Source organism: Electrophorus electricus, chromosome 2, assembly GCF_013358815.1.
Source record: "Electrophorus electricus isolate fEleEle1 chromosome 2, fEleEle1.pri, whole genome shotgun sequence".
In the NCBI taxonomy this organism is placed as follows: domain Eukaryota; kingdom Metazoa; phylum Chordata; class Actinopteri; order Gymnotiformes; family Gymnotidae; genus Electrophorus; species Electrophorus electricus.
In genome coordinates, this window is record NC_049536.1 from 24,397,126 (window position 1) to 24,416,870 (window position 19,745).

At 46.1% G+C, this 19,745-nt stretch overlaps 1 protein-coding gene across 9 annotated transcripts in view; it reads left to right on the forward strand.

Moving 5' to 3' along the window:
* tns1b (tensin 1b) overlaps positions 1 to 19,745 on the forward strand; it is a 136,354-nt gene that overhangs the window by 43,119 nt on the left and 73,490 nt on the right. For 7 of the 9 annotated variants that reach the window (XM_035534725.1, XM_035534706.1, XM_035534697.1 and 4 more), the window contains one exon: positions 1,997 to 2,034. In XM_035534725.1, the coding sequence (XP_035390618.1) occupies positions 1,997 to 2,034 (38 nt within the window). Of the gene's footprint in view, positions 1 to 1,996; positions 2,035 to 7,618; positions 7,769 to 14,149; positions 14,629 to 19,745 lie in introns of those variants that run through there. The other 2 variants (XM_035534736.1, XM_027009701.2) reach the window with 2 other exon arrangements.

A 19,745-nucleotide genomic window follows, 5' to 3' on the forward strand; every position in this document is an offset into this window, starting at 1 on the left:
TCCGTTGAATATGACCTGAAAGACGGGACATCTCCCAAGGGATGAGAGTTTCCTCCTTCAGGACGTCTGTAATTACAAATGACTGAAGGCTGCAGTCGGAATAGCTGAAAGGTTTGGTATTTTATAGTACTTGTCAGACATTATCTTCAGCTGTCATGAAAAAAACGTTTAGTATAGAGAACTGTCCCTTTAGGTTTCTTTTTTATTTAGTTCTATATTTATATTTTCATTTCATATTTTTAACTAAGAGATGGTGGTCGGTAAAAGATGACAGATGTCATCCATTAGGCCAATATATTTATTTTTGTTTTATTTTCAGTTTGCAGAGATTTTCTCTTAATCTTTTTCCTTTAATAATACAAATTTCACTTTCATTTTAGCTCACTCACTCTCTCTCTCTCTCTATATATAATGTGTGTATGTGTATACATACACACACACACACACACACACACACACACACACACACACACACACACACACACATACACACACACACACACAATAATACACATAATAAAAATATATGAAAGAAAATAAGTTGCATACATTTATATATTTATTGAGGTTCTCATGTCCCTTCAAATGGCTTGGACATATAACACAGTTTCCTCAACTTTACATTACTGTTTTTTTTTTGCTTCACACAGGCCTGGTTTACTTGATCAAGAGGTTTAAACACCTTACCAACCCACTCACACCACATCCACACACACACAAACACACCACTGCCCATATCCTCACTCACACATTGACCGTAGGATGGAAGGCTTAATCAGACAGGTGTTAGCTCGCTGCACAGGCTCACGTCAGTCACATTCACAAACAAACAAAACAATCACATGATAAACAATATGTCCTGCAAAGCCAAAAGGCGTGCATGCCCCATGCCAGAACGTTGTTTGCCCTCTGATCTAATCCTGAAGGCACAGCAGTTGTGGCCAAAGAGACATTCCTGTCTTTTCTTTCTACAATCTAGTAAATATTGTACTCATTTAAAGATATCTCATCCAAGGCAAGTAGGAGGGTTGATATACAGGTCCAGAGCTCTTCTCTTTTGCTTCAGGGTCACGTATCCTGAGGGATGACAGTTCATGATACACTGGAAAGGTGCTCTCCTCGATTAACGCTCATTTGCGGTATGGGTGTGAAAAAAGAAGAAAGAGAGCGAGGGAGAGAGAATGGGGAGGGTGGAGGGATGTTAGAGGTGTGGGGTCTGTGTGTGTGTAGTTCCCTGCAAAACGGTGCTTTTGCTGCTAACCCCACCCTCCCAGGCATCTGGTTGTAGGAACCCAATGGGAGGGGCTTTGCAAAGCATTTCACCATCTTGGCAAAGGAAGTCCAGGCTCCTGTGTAGGGCCTCTGTTCGTCAAGGTGATCCTCTTCCAGGAGCTCAGCTATAGGGAACAGTATGTGGTCTTTGTGTGTGTGGGGAGCCAGGGTGTGTCCTTAGCTGCACTACCTCTCTGAGGGCTGGAGTATCTCAGACTCTGCGTGTATCACCCTCCATTCAGCTGGAGCCACAGTACTGGAAGTTTGCATGCGAACTGTGGAATTGAAAAAAAAAAACTAGATTGTAGATGTGATATTCTTGTAGGACACTCTCAAATATGAATAAGATTGCATGGATCTAGGAAGGTGATCCCAGTTCAGCATTTTTTTAAGACAAGATTCTCAATATGTACTGGATGCCTGCATAACCAAAGGCCTGTGTGTGCCTGTGGGCCCTAAACCTTCAGTCAGCTCGGCACAGAACAACACTGTGGTGCTAATAACAAAACCATCAGTGAGAGAACAGTAAACATGTTGTGGTGTCCGGAATGGACTCTCTGTGAACACATCCTGCCAGTTTATCAGATGTCTCATTTCATTGTGCACGAAACCGTTCTTGGACTGATTGTTTGTAAATATAACATTCACATGCTTATGAAGACATTTAACTGGAAGTTTCTGTTTCTCCTTGTCCCCCTTCTCTCACTGTCTCTCTCTTTCATAGTGTGCCGGTTAACATGCCACAAAAAATGTGAGGTCAAGGTAAGAGAAACATTAATTCATTACGTACTAATATGTCATGAAAGCACTTTCTCTTTTTTGTATATTTGCATGAGCAGAGTTTTATTGTCTTAAGGTAAGTTCATATGAGACTGAGATGAGTTAAAATTGAGATTTCCCTAAGCCTTTGATTTTTGATATTGCACCCTTGAAAACAACCCTAAAATGGTTATGGGCTATGTTACTTTGTTAGTCTAAGGGTCATTTTTCTCTCAAAACCAAACAACTCATATCTTAAAGGAAATTTCTGCCTTGATAACGAGGACAAGCCCTTTGGCAAGAGCAGGGATATTGCCATGCTCTGGCCGTCTGAAGAATCGCGAAGCAGCCGCGCGCCCTCCCAGTACATGTTTGCCTTGGCCAGCCCTTTTCATGTTCCAGATTAGCCTCTCCAGAAACATGTCTCTGCCATGCTTCCTCTGCATGGAAGTGCCGTGCTGTTGCTGGGGAGGGCGGTACAGGGTGTAGGACACTGGGAATGACAGTGTGGGGCAGGGGGCTGAAGTGCTTTTCATGGGGAGGACAGGGTGGAGTGGAGCAATGAAGGGACTGTTGGAGGGATGAATGGACAGAGAGGTGCACTCCGCCCTGCTCTACACTCTTCCGTCAGTCAGCCCCATCTGGCACACAATATTGTGGAAAGTGTGTGCATACATGCAATGTGTTTGTGTGTGTGTGTGTGTGTGTGAGCATGAGCATGAGCTTGCATCCCATGAGCATGCATGTAGCCACACCAATCCCTGCTGCCAAAATAGCACTTCAGTAGGTGGGCTGATTTAGCCATTGCCCTTGGTCAAGCCTAACACACCCCAACACACCATGCGCAGAACTATAACAGGAGAAAAGGAAAGATCAGATGAAGTACATGAGAGTGAATAGGAGGAAGTTATGCTGGGCTGAGGATTAGAGCAAAGAGGGGAAGTTCCTCCGCCCATATGGTCAGGGCTACTGGCTTTTGGAAGCCTCTTGTTTCAGTCGTTGAGTATGAATGGTGAGGCAGAGGTGTCGCGATGAAGCCCCGCGGATTAAACTGCACTTAATGCCTGAACATCCCCAAGTTCACGTTAGAGCTATAGAATAGTGTCCCTTGCCAAAACCCTGGAAGAATCTCTGGCTCCTCTAGCACAAAAATATGAGTTGCTTGTTCATGCATGATAACAGCAACCCTGTGTGCTATCATTGGCCAAAAGCTAGTTCTCACTCTCTTCCTCAAAATAATTGCTGAAGAATTCGTTTTAACCATTCATCCTTCTTTTCAGTTTGATTCATACATGATCTTTCATTTCTGGAATTCAAGTTTTTGTTCTAAGTCAACTGAAGACTTTTCACACTGACTTGCTATGGTATAAATCTCTGCCTCCATATTTAGATACGTTGCGCACTTGGCCCTTGTCTAGCCCCTGCCACTAAAAACAACTGCACAGACCATTTGAGCGAGGCAGTCAGAGCTGGTCACTAGCACTGGGCCCCTGGCAGACGGAGAGAAAAGCTGAAAAAAGCAGCACCTGATCACAGATATGACTTCATCAAGTGTCCTACGCCTAAGATAGAAACAAATATTAACGTTTGTTTAACAAGAAAAGATAACACTTGAAGGTCAACAAATCTTTGGCCTTGCTTCTTCCTCGTACTCATACTTCTGACTGTGAAAACATCTTGGACATTCTCACACACTGTTTACACCCTGCTACCGCCCCCCAAAACACACACACGTACACACACACGCACATACATACACACACACACACACACACACACACACACACACACACACACATGCACTTTCATGTGTTCTTTTCTGTTACTTTGAAAAAGGAGAGGAGGCTTATGCATGGGGAGAGTGGCGATATGAATCTTCACAGTCTCCTGCAAAGGTAATGAGGTCCATAATGAGGTTTCTCAACACTGGCACTGTAGGAACAAGATGAGAAGATAGGACCAGGTTTAGGCAGCGCCTCAGGCATACAGCCTCATTCCCATGTAGATATTAGACTGAAATTTGGTTTGTACCTAAACTTTGAATTAAACCACCTTTTCAACCAGTTGATACTTGGAAGAACGTGGAAGTTGCCTTCCCAACCAAGTGTGTTGATGACATTTTATAGATCCAGGTATAAACCATTTTGTCATAAACTGAACAATCTTGTGTTAAAACTTCCTGGACAAATTCAGTACCCCCCCCACAGTCATACTACAGTGCAGGTCACTCAGCTCTCGGTAGGAAGCCAGACGTCTGCATCTCAAATGCACCTCTACAGGGCACTCAGGGCCTCTGTCTGAACACTCTCGCCTCTCCTTTCTATTCAGCTTCCCTATGACAGACGAAAGCTTAGACCGCCATCACAAGAGGTGGGGGGTACTACACACTACAGTGCACTACGGTGCGGTTCATGGCCGTTTCGTGGCCGGTTCATTGGTTGAGTATGTGAGATTGGGCTTGATTTGAATTCCAAAAGCTGGGAAATGAAGTGTCTCTTGGTGTTTGTAAAGCAAAGGTAAGATGGGTTGTGTGGGGCTAAATTATTCATTAGTCTCACAACTCCTTTGTGAGCCCGACAGCCACAGGATGAGAGATTTGGATCTAGTGGGGAAAGTGCTGGAAGGCAGTGTTGGGGAGCAAACGCGAGTAAGTCAGAGTAGTCCATAACCTTGCCAGGAATAGATTTGTCTCAATTAAAATGTGGTCAAAAACATCCATTCAGAGGTGATAGCAACAACTGCAGTGTATGGAATGTCACGAATGTCCCTTGCCTCTGAAAGACTAATCTGAATTGTTGCTATAATTTGCTGAGTTGTACAGATACAGAGTATGAGAGGCAGTCCTCTGTCTTTCTGCGGAGGAGCTGTTACACATTTCCCTTCTGCTTTATGTCAGAAGCTCAGTCATTACTCTCTGATGCATATGAATCATTATTCCTTATTAGGTCCTACATGGTGCCTATGCCTAGGCAGCTTTGTTTGGCTCTGCAGCTATAGTACGTGCTCTCTAGCTCATGGGAAGTGCTTGTATAGCTCCTCCCATCTGCTCCAAACACTTCCACATGATTTAAACATGTGGCCAAAATATGGCTTAAAGGAAGAGTTTGGTCAAAATACGCCAATGATTACTGAACAGTAAAAAAACAACAAAAAACTTTGTTAACTTATTAGCCTGTCAGAGCTGATTCTGGTCAAATTGTTCAACATGAAGAGTTGATCAGAGTGTCTGTGTGGGATGAGATTTGAGCTATGGTTGTATGATCAATGTAAGCCATTGCTGTGTTAAGAGAAGCTCCATAACTATTGATCAGGACACATGTCATAATAGGCCCTATGAGTACATGAATGCATCAGAATTGCTGCCAATTGTTTCTGTCCCAGAAAGAACAAGGGGGAAAGTTTCCCTACATTCAACAGTATCTGTTTTTGCAGTAGTTATATTTTTTCAATTGTTGTTTGCCCTGGCACACAGCAACGAATATGTTTTTCAACCGTGTCCAACCCCACTTCCTTAGCGCCATGCTGCCGTCGCTGAGCCTCCCACCATTGCCGAGAGACTTACGACCCCTTGTCGTTTATTATTTTTTGCCTGCTGGAGGAGCTGTGCTTTGCCCCCTTCCCGTCCTGCCCGAGATGCCGGACGCTGCGGGGAACCGCTCCTCTCACCAGCTGCCTCCTGAACTCGGCAGTGCAGAAGCACAGAGCCTGGCTTCCCTCCCGAGGCTTTGAAGAGAGAGCAGCTGTCGTGTTCGTGCTGTCCCGCTACTCTTGGGAGACAACCGCGAGCCAGACAAAGGTGACTCCAAGTCCAAGAACGCCACCCGTATTGCCAAGTGGAACACGGGCCGTGCGCGTTTGCAGGGGAGCTGGATGAGGACTTTGGCTGGATTCTGAGGACCCAGCCAGGGGTGGGATGGTGTGAGTCACCCCTGCCTAGTCCTGTCCTCTATCTCCTCAGCCGTGACACCCACATGTGGGTGCTGTGAGCTCGGTAGATGTGCACGCGTGCAGGGATGTGTGTGCTTAACGCAGCTGGCCTCCGTCTGCTGCCAATGCAGTCTAGTGAAGTTGAGCGGAATGGCTGGCAGGGCTGGTGCCATGCCTCTATTCTCTCACTGAGATGCGTTATGTTTAGAAAGCAAATACAAGCAACCGGCATCTACATTCACAAGTTACAGCCTTTGATACCTCACAAGGAACAGCAAACTGATGGCAGTGCTGTTGCCTGTTATTGCCGAGTTAGGATGGTCCCTTGTCTGTCATGTAGCCAGGTCTCTCCCTCTCCCTCTCTCTCCCTCTCTCTCTCTCTCTCCCTCTCTCTCTCTCTCGCTCTCGCTCTCTCTCCCTCTCTCTCTCCCCCTTTCTCTCTCTCTCTCTCTCGCTCTCTCTCTCCCTCTCTCTCTCTCTCTCCCTCTCTCTCTCTCTCTCGCTCTCGCTCTCTCTCCCCCTCTCTCTCCCCCTTTCTCTCTCTCTCTCTCGCTCTCTCTCTCCCTCTCTCTCTCTCTCTCCCTCGCTCTCTCTCTCTCTCTCGCTCTCTCTCTCTCCCTCTCTCTCTCTCTCTCTCCCTCTCTCCCTCTCTCGCTCTCTCTCTCTCTCTCTCTCTCTCTCTCTCTCTCTCTCTCCCTCTCTCTCTCTCTCTCCCTCGCTCTCTCTCTCTCTCTCTCTCTCTCTCTCGCTCTCTCGCTGTCTCTCCCTCTCTCTCTCTCTCTCCCTCTCTCTCTCTCTCGCTCTCGCTCTCTCTCCCTCTCTCTCTCCCCCTTTCTCTCTCTCTCTCTCTCGCTCTCTCTCTCCCTCTCTCTCTCTCTCTCGCTCTCTCTCTCCCTCTCTCTCTCTCTCTCTCTCTCTCTCTCTCACACACACACACACACACACACACACACACAGACACGAGTAGGTGAGTAGATTGGAAGGAGGGGAGAAAGGCATTATGGAACTCAAACCAGGGCGCGAGCATGGCCGCTGTTCCACATTTTTGCCCTCCTTTGGCTGGAACCAAACACCCCCCTCTCTCGCCTCCTCTCCGCTGGCACGGGAACGGTGGGTAGGCATTGCTTCGTCTTCTTTAGAGCCCGCGTGTTTTGGCTGGGCCCAGACAGCCTCTCAGACGGCACACACTTTCCTTTCTCATGGCCGCTCCCATTCTCACCTGGAGAGCAAGACCAGTTGATTAATCTATTCGGGGCTCCTTAGTACGCCCACCTTGTGTGGGTTCATGTTTTGTTGTTGCCAGGAAGCTGTCACAGATGTGAATGCAGTCAGAATGAAGCTTGCAGTCAAAGTGAAGCTTGCAAGGGAATTTAGGTAGGCAAACCAAAGCGCAAGTTAACCTATTGAAGAATGATAGAGTGAATGCTTATTTATTTCACTGTATCTGTGAAGATCCAGTCTTAAGTAGACTTGAATATGAATCATCTGTTCTTTACTCTAGGTTTTGTGTTCCTTAGCCCATGAGTTAGGGAGGGAGGGTGGAAACTGCTGGGCTTTAGGAGGGAAATGTGTTTGTGAAGTTTGGACGCTGACAGCAATGTGGGCTTTGAATGCTTGGAAGGAAGTGTGTGTGTGTGTGTGTGTGTGTGTGTGTGTGTGTGTGTGTGTGTGTGTTATGCATGGACATTCTGAGCAACACGCCCTCCTGTTGCGCCTCCTTACAGAGTATTGGTACAGAGGGTCAGTGGTGGTCTGTTGCATAAATTCGAAGAGCAGGATTCAGGACCAATCCATAACCAGACCCACAGAGGTAGTACTAAAATAATTTTTTTTAAAGCACTTAAGTATGCATCAGTGCGCTTTTGCTTTAGCATTTTGCCTTTTGTTGTGGTATTGCTGTGGTTGTACGATGCGATTTCCTTTGATGTATTTAGTGTTCACTAATTGTATCTTTCTTGATGACTCACATTCTAAGCTCGTTTAAAATTCCTTACACATGCATATGCAATTTGTAGCAGTTACTTTTATCCGGTTTGCCTGTGAGCCTGTTGACTGGTGTGCGTGAGCGCACGTGCACTTGCGTGTGTGCATTTGCGAGTGCGCGTGTGCAACGGCAGTGAGTCCTGGCTCGTTTGGGTACACGTTTCTTCACTGATTGTCTCTTCAGAAGTGGTGTGCAGGTTGTGCCCTTCTTCTCAGTACAGGAGAAGTTTCTGGGGAGAGGCAGGATGAGTCCATGCCCCTCCCCAGATACGGTTTGTCATTAGGGATGATTTAGTGCAGCGGCACTTTGCCAGTACACGGGCCGGTTCTGCCTGTGTTTCCCTGCGGTTTGCACGGCTGTTGTGGGAGCTGGTGGTGAGGGACAGCTGATGGCCAGAGAGGCCTTACTGCCTGAGAGGGAATTGAGAGTTAGGAGGGACCCCCACCCTGCTCTTTGGTTCTGCTCAGGTTTGCGTGTTCTCAGATAGCTTGCTCTTCCTGCCAACAATGGCTTCACACGGCCTCCCACCCCTTGGGGCGTGCCCACAGCTGTGCAGTGCACTCACAGCCATATCCTGTGACTAGGACACTGCTTTTGTGAGCTGCTTACAGACCAATTAGAGAAAGTAAACAGTATCTGAGGCTAACGAGATTGGCCTCATGCTTCCAGCTGCGAACCTTTGTTATCAGAACCAAATTGGTGAATAGAAATGTTGCTGGGCAGTAAAGGAACTGCTGAAATGACTTCAGTAAACATCCTCTGCCAGGGTCTGCTGCTGCAGTCTTGTGTGTCAAGGAAGGGCGGTTAAGATTTCCCACCAATTGTCATCCTCAACTTTAGGGATATGATGTGGAGAAGAGGCTCTTATGTAACACACTGAGCTCTGTCTAACATGGGCATAAATATCTTGTGTCAGTACACTTGAACGTTACGGTTATGTTATTGAATTAGAAGTCACAGGATGTATTATGTCATCTAAACATTGTCTGGTCACATAATAATGAACAACACAACAGGCATGTCACAAGATGGCTAGATTGGGTTTTTTTGTCTAAACAACTAAAGAAATAAAAAAAACAACCCCAAACTTTTGTACCCTACAACTGGCATCTGTTCTTTAAAAACTATAATTAATCTAATAAAAATAAAACTAGTAGTCTTATGTTCTCCAACCCAGAACGAATGACTTGATGTGGTTTAATGTGAATGTTTGTGAGTTGGTTTTGCAGAATCGAATATCTGAGCTTTGCCTCCTGGCCCATGTGAACTTTAGGTCCTCTGAATGCCTGTGAGGTGACAGTGTGGGTTTCAGTCTTCTGCGCAGTCCATCAACGCATGTAGGAAGGTCACAGGAGGTCAGGGGAGGGCAGGAGGGGCGTGTCCTGCTGTGAGCATGGCAACATGCAGGCCCCGAGCCCAGTGAGCTCCTGCTCAGCGGAGGATGGAGAAACAGTAGGGAGGGTGAAAGTAAATCTTCCCTGATTGCCCGGGTCACAGTGGGGCTGTTATTTGAGTAAAACAAGATCCGCTCCCCACATCCTGGGGAAAGGAAGACCTTAGATTCCAAAACGGAAGCAAGCAGGAGTCCATTTCTAAACTGGGACATGCCAGCATAGAAAAATAAGAGAGTGTAATTGCATGCACACACATGCTCACACACAAAAACAGAAGTCCATCTCTGATGATAAGCATAGGATCCCCTGATGGTGAATCACCTTCAGTGTCATGCTTTGCTGGGGCCAGGCCCTGTCACAGTAATCCAAACACTGTAACATTTACTTAGATGCTAGTTATTACAGCAACATAGAGTAGCCTTTGGAAAAACCAGGCTGGTAATGATTTTTGGTCACTTAGCATAAATAGGGAAAGAAGAGAAAGAAGAGATGAGAGAGAGAGAGAGAGAGAGAGAGAGAGAGAGAGAGAGAGAGAGAGAGAGAGAGAGAGGGAGAGAGAGGGTGAGGCAGAGATTTGAGTGAGTTTGTGGGAGGAGGCCTTCCTAGCACGTGTGCTGATGATAAGAGGTGATACTTGCTGATCAACAACACTTGCAGCTCAGCGGCTCATTTGTCCATGTAAAGTGCTTGTAGGTGGCCTGCAGGGCCTTAATCTGTCCTCAGCCGGGAGCAGAGGGTCCGTAGCTCTGGAGCAGAGGGGCACGCGGCCGACTTGTCAGGCTCTCCCCCGCCGAAGGGCACCGAGGCAGGCCCGCGAGGCGTGCCCGCGAGGCGTGCCCGCGAGGCGTGCCCGCGATCCGCTGCGGTCCGTGTTTCTTGCGCTCTTGAATCCAAGCACCACAGCCTTAGATACAGTGGAGACGGCAAATAGAAACGCCCAGACCTTTGGCAAACTGCAGAAATCAGCACACGGGGGAAAGAATACACGCTGCGGGCCAAGTGAGTAAGAGCAAGAGCCATCAGTCCCAGGAGTGAGCGGAGAGATGGACAGAGACAGATGCAGTGGCTTAAAGAGAAAAGGGGAAAAGTGTGAGGGAGAGAACAGAGGCAGTCAGCGCCAGTGACACAGCGTCTTACTGGAAGCACAGTGTAGGAAAAGTAGAGCAATGACCACGGGCCTTGTTTCGTGTGTGCTGGGTGGAGGTGATTGTGTTGCTGTTTGGAGATGCTCGGGTGTCTGAGCGCTTTCTTGCGTTGCTCGACAGCGCCGCTGATGGCCAGGCAGGTGGCGGTGTCTTTTTGGCGGGGATTCCCTTCACGTGGTCAGCATGCATGTTTTCTTAGGAGTCCTTCCTGCTCTGTCTGAAACCTTGTTTTTGAATGGAAAAGTAGAAGTTTAAATTTAATGGAGAATGTGTGTGATCTAATTTTTTGAATGCGGGTGCCTCCTTCGGGGATTTTGTGCACAGGTCGTCCTAAAATGGCACGCTTGGCTTTTTCTGCTGTATATTTGCTCATGTATGTGTTCTTTGCTCCTTATCAGTTGAGCCTTGTTGTCCAGGGGGAGGAGAAAAAGAATGGAGTGAAAGTTCTCGGATGTCAGAAGTGGATGAAAGGGCAGTGCTCTTGCGTCCTGTGCCGATCCGTCCACCAGCGGCGAAATCAGTCACCCCTTCCACCTCCGCCCGTCTCTCCGACTGTTCCCAACATGTGTCATCGTTTTGATCTCTGGGACGGTCCTGCTGTGCTCCCATGTGGCTGGTGTCAGGGGAGAGAGGGGAAGAGTCTCCGACTCAGCTCTCTCCCTTTTAATATTCCTCCCTCAGCATTTGCAAGGCCTCCACCCAGGGAGGACCGGCCCGTCTCAGTCCAGCTCCACACACCTGCTTGATTAGCAGCTCCGCTAATCAAAAACAATCCCTGCAGACTCTCTGGGCCGTTTGGCTAATCCGGCGCTCAGCAGCCCTTTCTGCATTCTGTGATCTCTAAAATGGGCTGGATTGGCTGGATTGGCTCGCTCTTGCGTAAATCCAGAACATTCCCTTTGCCTGTAATTATTTATCCTTCTGATTACTGGATTTCGGACAACGTCTGCAAGTGTCTACAGGAATATGATATGTGGACTTAGGATCCTCTGTGTAAGATGTGTGCATGTGTGCACATTGCATACACGTTACTGTGTTGCTTCAAGTGGTCAAGAGGTTTCTGTGGTGAGCCTTGACTCTGACTCTGGAACATTTAGAATAACACTGAACAGCTACTTTCACCATGAACCATAGGTGCACATTTACTTAAGACAGGTATACAGTAGCCCACTTGTGTGGAGCACTTAAACCATATCTGACATCTTCTATACAGCTTGACTAGCGATGACTGTGTTTGGAATTATGGTGTTACTGTAACACTCCATCTCTGTAGACTGAATGGAACATTCTGTAGGACTTCTGCACAGAAAGAGTGTGTGTTCTCCATATGCAACAAGACTGCGCAGCCTGTGTGATTCAGAACTTTGGTGTGTTCCCTCTCCGATGGGATTCTATTTGACCTGTGAACATCCCTTTGAGACAGGTACTCTTCTCTGCGCTCTCCCCGTCGAGGTTCTCGGAGAACAGGCGAGAGAACTGGCGGATGGGCTTTCTGTGCCTCTCCTTTCCCTGTGCCATGCTTAGTGTGCTGTTTACTTTTCCTCATGTATAGCTGTACACTATAGTCACCACCCTGAGGCTCCGTTATGGCCATAGCAGTGCTTATTACTGGCAGCACCTCTGGGATCATAAAACATAATAAAAGCCAGGACACAGGAACTATGTCAGACCCATAATACGCAGGCACCTTGCTGCAGAACAGTTCCTCACGGAGCGCTGCTCGGCACACACTACCAAATAGGGCTAAAAACAGGGTTGCGGGACAAAAGGTCCAAAATCGCGTTCACTTTGAGCTGTTGGTTAAGGTCTGGATTTTCCATTCCCAGAGCGAGGTGATGGGTAGCATTTACTTTTCTGTCTCATCCTCTATTTTTGCACTGCTTTTATAAAACTTGTCATTAATACTGGATGCAGTGTGTAGTACAATCTAAACATCTGGTAAGCACAACTGTTGGGAGACTCTTGGCAGACATCTCACTTTGAAGTCAACATCCTGTGTATAATTACTTTGATATAGCATTTTTTATTTTTTTTTCATTTACAGAGGTTCTTTCCTTTAGGTGGTGATTTCACATGCCTACCATCAAAATAGATGACTAAATGGGGCATGTAAAGCAATAGAAGGTTAAAATGAAAAGGCATTTAAGACCAGGATGATAGAACAGAATGTTCTTTTCATGTTGCCACTCTATTGGGGATATCCTTTAGTACCCACATTTCTGATCCAGCTCTTTCATTGGCCTCCTATCCAAGATCATATTCAAACTATTGGCACAACAGAACGTTTACTGGCTTTGTATGTCTTAGTCATTGTTACTGTTGCATGAAATAGAGACTCAAATAGAGGGTGATTTTGCTAAGATTCAGTGACTTCTGATTGGTATTTAAAAATCCTGTCATGGAATGCGACTGCCTGAATTGTTGTTGGTTCTTCTACAAGCCTCTTCTGGCTTCACTGCTTCAGAGGAGGGACAGAAGCATGTTCCAGGAGGAAGATTTCTTCCATGGGAGGGAGCTTTGAGTGTAATTTGAACGGAGCCCTCTGAAAGGACTCAACAGATTGCATTGTGTTAGGTGGAGACCCAGGCTCTTCAAAGAGCCTTCACAGCTCACTGAGAACTCTTAACTCCCCTTGATGGAGAACAGATAGTGTGGTCTAGGGTCTGCCATGGTGGTACTAATAGCGCTTACAACTTTCAATAAAAAAGTTACCTTCTGTTACCAGCAATGTAAAGAATATATGCTTTGGCTATATAGGCTGCTGTTCGCTTTTCATGATAAATGGTTGTGTTATAATTTAGTAAGTAAAGATAAAGTTGAGGTTGATTTTGTTTTACTGTCATAATTCATTATTTATTAGTAATGTTAGATGAAGACTTTTTTTATTTTACATTCTGCATGTAAAATAAAAAAGTGAAAGCTTTGAGTTCGCTGATATTTGTTTTCAAACTCTATGACTTGACTGACCATAAAATAATCATCATTAAAATCTTTTACATATACCTGTCAGTGTTAATGATAGCAGTACTTGTCAAATCACCAGCACTGGTGTTTCCTCCCCTCAGCTCTCAACAACCTGTTAGCTTAATTTATAACCTCACTAATGTTTCTCCAGTGTATTTGCTGGAGTACCATTCAAAGGTGTCGTCGCACTGCAGTAGAATCAGAAACTGAGATGTGATCACTGGTTGTAAATCTAAGATAATGACCGAGACTGGTTTACAGGGATTATGGTGGGTTTGTCTGATAGAGGGCGATTAGTGTTATGTAAAGAAGCTCCACAGTGTGTGAGCTCCTGCGATCCGGAGCCCACCGAGAGCCCACCGAGGTCCGTGCCATGTGGGCTGAGCGGCTTCTCCGCATGGCCTGCCTGGGAGCTTGTCAACTCATGTTTGAGTTGTAAGCTGAGAACTTGATAACAACAAGACGAGGGGAGGGTGAGGAGGGGAGGGTGAGGAGGGGAGGGAGAGGGGAAGGAGAGGTGGGGGGCTTTCGTCTGTCAAACTCAAGTCCAGCCCCCGTGGCTGCTCAGGAATTTTAGCTGTGTGCTTCTGGCCCCTGTTTTCCACTCCTCTCTGCTCGCATACATGAAAGAGAGAGAGGAGAGAGAGAGAGAGAGAGAGAGCGAGAGAAGAAAAAGAGAGTGTGTGTATCACAGAGACAGAGAGAGTGCTTAGAGAGCTCAAGAGGGAGAAAGTGCGTAAGCAAGCGTGTGTGAGAGAGGGAGGGTGCAGAAGAATAAGGAAAGGGGGAATAGCAATAGCCTGCAGCCAGACTTCCCACATTTCTGTGCAGTGTGCACACTGAGCTCTCGGGTGCTGCGCTCCCCTCTTCAGTCCATCAGTGCGAATATCTCTTAGGATCGTTTCTCTGGCGGGAACACGGAGCAGCAGTGGCTTTTTTTATTCCGGAGAGTCCGTAGGTAAACTTAGCGACATACACCTCCCTCCCTTGCTGGATTACCTTCCTGCGTTTCGGAGAGGTTCGTGGCTCACGCTAGGGACAACGAGTGGACAAGGCTGCCCTTGCAGCTGTCAGGAGAATGCGGCAGTAAAGTTGATCTGCTTGTACGCATATACTCACACACCCGGCGAGAGAGAGAGAGAGACGTGGTCCCGCTTTAAGGATGGCAACCGCTGTGTTTCAGGTAAGTAGAGGGGTTGTCTCTGCCCCCCCACACCACGTAGATACACATGGAATCCTAACCCTTCTTGCCCAGTGAGTTGGCCAGGCAGACCGTGGATGCTCAGGATGTTTTTTCTAAGGAAACGCGCTACACAGCCGGCATGGAAGTGTTCTCAGATGCCGTGTGTAAAGGAAAGGAGATTACAGGCTGTGAGGGTTTGTCTGCGTGTGTGTGTGTGTGTGGCCAGGATGGCTGATTTGCAGAGTACACGGGCGGGCTTGTCCTGATGTGGAGTGTAAAGCTGTGGACCACCGCTGCAACGCTGAAGGGCACAGAGCACTTGAGTGATTGGGTTATTCACTGCTTAGGGATTGTGGAATACATCTGTAGTGCTTCTGCCGGCCACAAGACAAATGAGTAAGCAGAACTGAAGGGTAACACTCCCTTGGGGAAACTCTCTTGTGTTCTGTCCTGGAGAAAATGCTTTACATATGTATGTCAGTTCTTTGTATTTATGTGAGTTATGTTAATAAGAAATAGTATGAATGTCTCTCCCACTTTACGATTTGCTTACATTGCTTACATTTAGCATTGATAACATACTTTTAAATTATTCAAACTTTAGCAAGATATTATTGGGCCAGTTTAGTCAAAGATATTGAAATGTCAGTCAGAGGGAGGTGTGTGTCCGTGTGTGTTGGGGAGGCGTGCACCTCGAGGCACTCCACCCGAGGTGGGGTGGAGATGCTGAGAGAGGTGTAGGTGTCAGCGTTGTTGTGAGAGTGAAAGTGAGAGTGGCATGGCAGTGCACTCAGGGCTGATTTGTGACTGCAGTGAGTGGCTTGTCTCCTGACTGCAGCCTTGTAGGCTTCTCTTCCTGTCCCTGCCTGACAGGATGACAAAGCTTCTGGAAAACTGAACAATAGGTCTGCCCCTGCGGCATTCTGGCTGTGTGCGTGCGTGTGTGTGTGTGTGTGTGTGTGTGTGTGTGTGTGTGTGTGTGAGAGAGAGAGAGAGAGAGAGAGAGAGAGAGAGAGAGAGAGTGACAGAAGGCTCAGCAAGGGTACTGTCCATGTGTCGTTCACACTCTTTGACACACAGACACACAAGATCCTCTAGCTGCTCACAGCAGTGCTCACCTCATGTGCTATAGGCTACATCACAGTGTAGGTCAAAGTGTCAAATGCCAGGATTGTCCAATATTGTTTTTTTATGTAACCATTAATAGGTGTGTCATGCAAGACTTTATCTGATAAACACGAAAAGCAACTTTTAGGAAGAATTCATTTTTTAGGAACACTTTATTTTTATCTCTGAAATTGAATAAATTGTAATTGTAAATGTCATTTACTGCTACATTCATGCAACTGAATGTAACTGTAAATATCTATGTAAACAACATCAAAAGAACTTCCAAGTTAATTTTTTCTACACTGCCTCAACACACAGTCTCAACACGACACACTGCACTGCTGCCTGGCTCTGCTACATCGATCCTGGATACGGCTTCCCTATCAGCCATCCCTGTGTCCTGAGCCACGGCACCAGACTACCCTCCCCTGGCCTTCTCCTGCCCCTTCCTGCCCCTCTCTTGCACTTCTTCTGCATACTCTGCGCTCAACCGTGGGAAAAAAACACATATTTGGTATTTCTGGCACGTTCAAAGATGCAATTTTGACTTATTTGGCTCAAATTGAGGGGAAAGAGGGTTAATGCTAGGCTGAACTCGGCAACCACATTTATCAAGAATCTTAAGCCAGAGCAGGGGGAAACGTCATTTTCTCATGAGTACATCCCTTAGAACAGACAGGCCTTTGGCTCCTCTACGTATACAGTATGTATGACAGCCATGCTGTTTCTGTTTGCACTAGATATTTTTCTCCATTTTTAGTCCCTGGTTAATCCTTCTTCATTCCTCACACCATTTCTCGAGGGCCTCTGAAGAGGTGAGAGAGCGAGTATGTGCTGCTTCAGCCCAGTGCTCACGTTCTGTTTGTGTGGGAATGGCTAGCGTCCATGGGCGGCTGGCCAGAGATGAGCCTGATTTGGGGTTTGCAGTGAGCGAGCGTGTTTAAGCGCCTGCCTCGTGCCCCTCCCAACATGTCCCAGCACATGCCTAGGTGAAACAGAAGATATCACCACACAGCCGCCTGGAAGGGAGGTCAGATTGAAAAAATGTGTGATGCGTGATACAACTAACTGTCTTTAAACTCTTATGTAATCTGTTTTCAAATTGCTGAGATGATGTAATCAATCGGGATTGATCAAATGAATGGGTAGCTGGTCTTTGACAACAGACTATAGAGCTTGACTTTTTGAGTGTCTGTCTTTCAGAGCCACACTGGTCATTAGCATCAAACAAATGGCAAACCCTTTCAGAGATAAAGTCTAGAAGCCGGATGTTTTCTTTTTCTTCCATTTTTTGCCTTTAACTCTACAGGCTGTCAAAGATGAGATGAAGAAGGTGCTCACATCCCTGAGAAACAGCGTGGTGTTGTGTGGCACATTGCCTTCTGGCTGTGACTGTGATTCAGGAGGGTTGGACCTTCCTGTAAAGAAAACAATGTGAGCACACACCTCCTAAGAGATAGAAAGCCAGAAGTGCATTTCTTTGTACTGGATCTTATGGAACTCCGATGATGAATGTATGCTTAAAAAAAATGAAAGTTCTTAAACCTTACGGATTGTTCTGTATCATGGGCGCTGCATGATGGTTCTGTGTAAGGGGCTGGGTGGATGAATCGGCATCTGTGGAGTCATTTTTACTCCTGCTTTATTTCCTTCAGGTTTTTGACACACACAAAAATAAGGCAAAAGTTCAAATTCAAAAGATAACATAAAAATTCTTACATTTATAGTGCAGCTGGCATTAGTAAAAAAGGACATTCACAAGTCATTCAAGGTTTATTGTAAATGTGATCGGTCGATGTGATGTGCTGCGTTGTTTATGTTTTTTAGAACCACTAGCTACATTCCACTAGAGATCTTTGCTCTTTTGATTACAGATGTACATCGTGATTGAACGGGAGCCATTTTATGATTTATGGAAAAGATTAGTGTTGTATGTGGATTCCATTCCTTAACACACATGTAGTTTTGATAAGAGCAGATGATTCTTATACCTCGAGTATTACTCAGCATTACCATCAGTGCTGCGAGCTGAAGAAATCCTGGTTCCTGACAATATTTTGTAGGGGATCAAAGACAATCTTAAAATTACCCCACCACCTTCTCTTGACACTTATGCACAGTTATGTCCTTATTACCTGGTCTGATCCTTCTCCAGATATGTCTGCTCCACATCTCTACTGCCTGTACTGTTCAAAGGGGCAGAGTTGTGTGTCCTCATTGAGCCATGCTGAGGAAATAGCTTCAAGATGAGATGTTCCCATTCCCCCAGCGATAAGTGGGGTGCAGTGAGAAGGGTCTGTGCCAGCTGACACGATCCAGAGGAGACAGCTGGAGTGTCTCGACGTCCAGTGGGTGGAGATGTGGTTCCCGTGGCGAGGCCACACTTTCACAAGGTCACAGTGAATTAGCGGGAGATATTGAGAGGTGAGAGGGTAGACAGAAGTTTCAGCCTTCTCCCAGTGGGGAGCAGGGGGAAAAAAAGTGTGTGCATATGCGTGTGTGAAACAGACGGCTCAGGCGGGATGCTGCCGGTGCTTCGTTCACACACTTTGACGCACAGACACATGAGATCCTCTGACCACTCACACCAGTGCTCACCTTGTGACCTACAGGTCACATCACAGAGTGTGGGCCACTGTAGGTCCAAGGGTCAAATGCCAGGATTGTCAAATGCTGGTTGTTTATGTCTCCTGAGCAGGGAAGAATGGAAACTTTCCTCATGAACATGTAGGAGTTAGGGTTTGATCTGCCCAGCCACTGTTCGGACTGACTGTTTATGGGTACAGTCGGGCTGATGGCACTGTGCAAAACTCGTCATTGATGCAAATTGATTAACATTATGAAATAAAGTGGAGAAATCCAAATGGCAAACATGAGCAGTGGTAAAGTGGAAACAGCTCTTGGAATAGAAATGAAGGTTTCATACCCATGGCTGAATAAACAAGGGTGCAGACAGTACTTCAGCACTTCATTAACTTCCATACCAGAGATTACCGGACAGATCCAGTAGAGATACAGCTTAATGCCATGACAAAATGCAACGTAGTGGAGCTTACGATTTGCATGAACTAGATATTCATGAATAGGGAGCTCTGCTTTTGACATGATTGGATAAGAAGGTTGCTCTGTAGAGGAATTACATCCTATTTGACATTTCGCCCTGCTCCAAATGCGAATAAGACATCTGGTGAATTAGGGCTGTAATGTATAGCCTTGGTAGTCTTGTCATCTATTGAGTTGTATAATGCTTTTCATACAGGATTGCAGTGTAATTTGGTCCCAGAGAGGGTGCAAATATATTACATATATATTACATAAATATATTACATATATATATATAGTATACATATTACATTTTTTAGGGCAAATGGATCCAGATCAACACTTTTGAGCTTCAGAAATATGACATGAGAACAGCTGGACAGGCTTGGCACCTTGTAGCTTCCTGGATTTTGGGGTGGGGGGAGGGGTGTGAGAGGAAGTCATTTAGGAAAAAATTAGTGAAAAGAAAACATCCTGAATTATATATTGGCCAATGTCACAATCAGGCAGCCAGTCCGTCTGGAAAGGTATGGCAGCCACAAGAGCATTCTTGATCTTTAAAAGCCTGCGCTGATAAGAAAAAAGGAGCCCATCAGTCATAAGAAACTGAATTGTCTTGTGGTTACAGCAAACTTTCTGTGGTTCCATATTAGGGCCAAGATCAGACCATGCCAGTGTCATGCAAATTAAGACTGATAATGTTATCATGTTTTTCTCTGGAGCATTAATAATGCAAATCAGAAGCATGCAACAGGTGCTTGTTATAAAAATCTATTCTCAGAATGCGTGCTTTTTTATTCAGCAGTGATTTAAACTTAAATCTACATTGGAGGGTTACTGGGTTGGGCACCAGTCCTCTACTATTGATCTGGTATTGATCCCGGCAATAGAGACAAAGCAGTAGCATGTCCTAATGGGAACATTAGGCTGTGCTTTTTAACAATGGCCAAATTTCATTCTTCAGG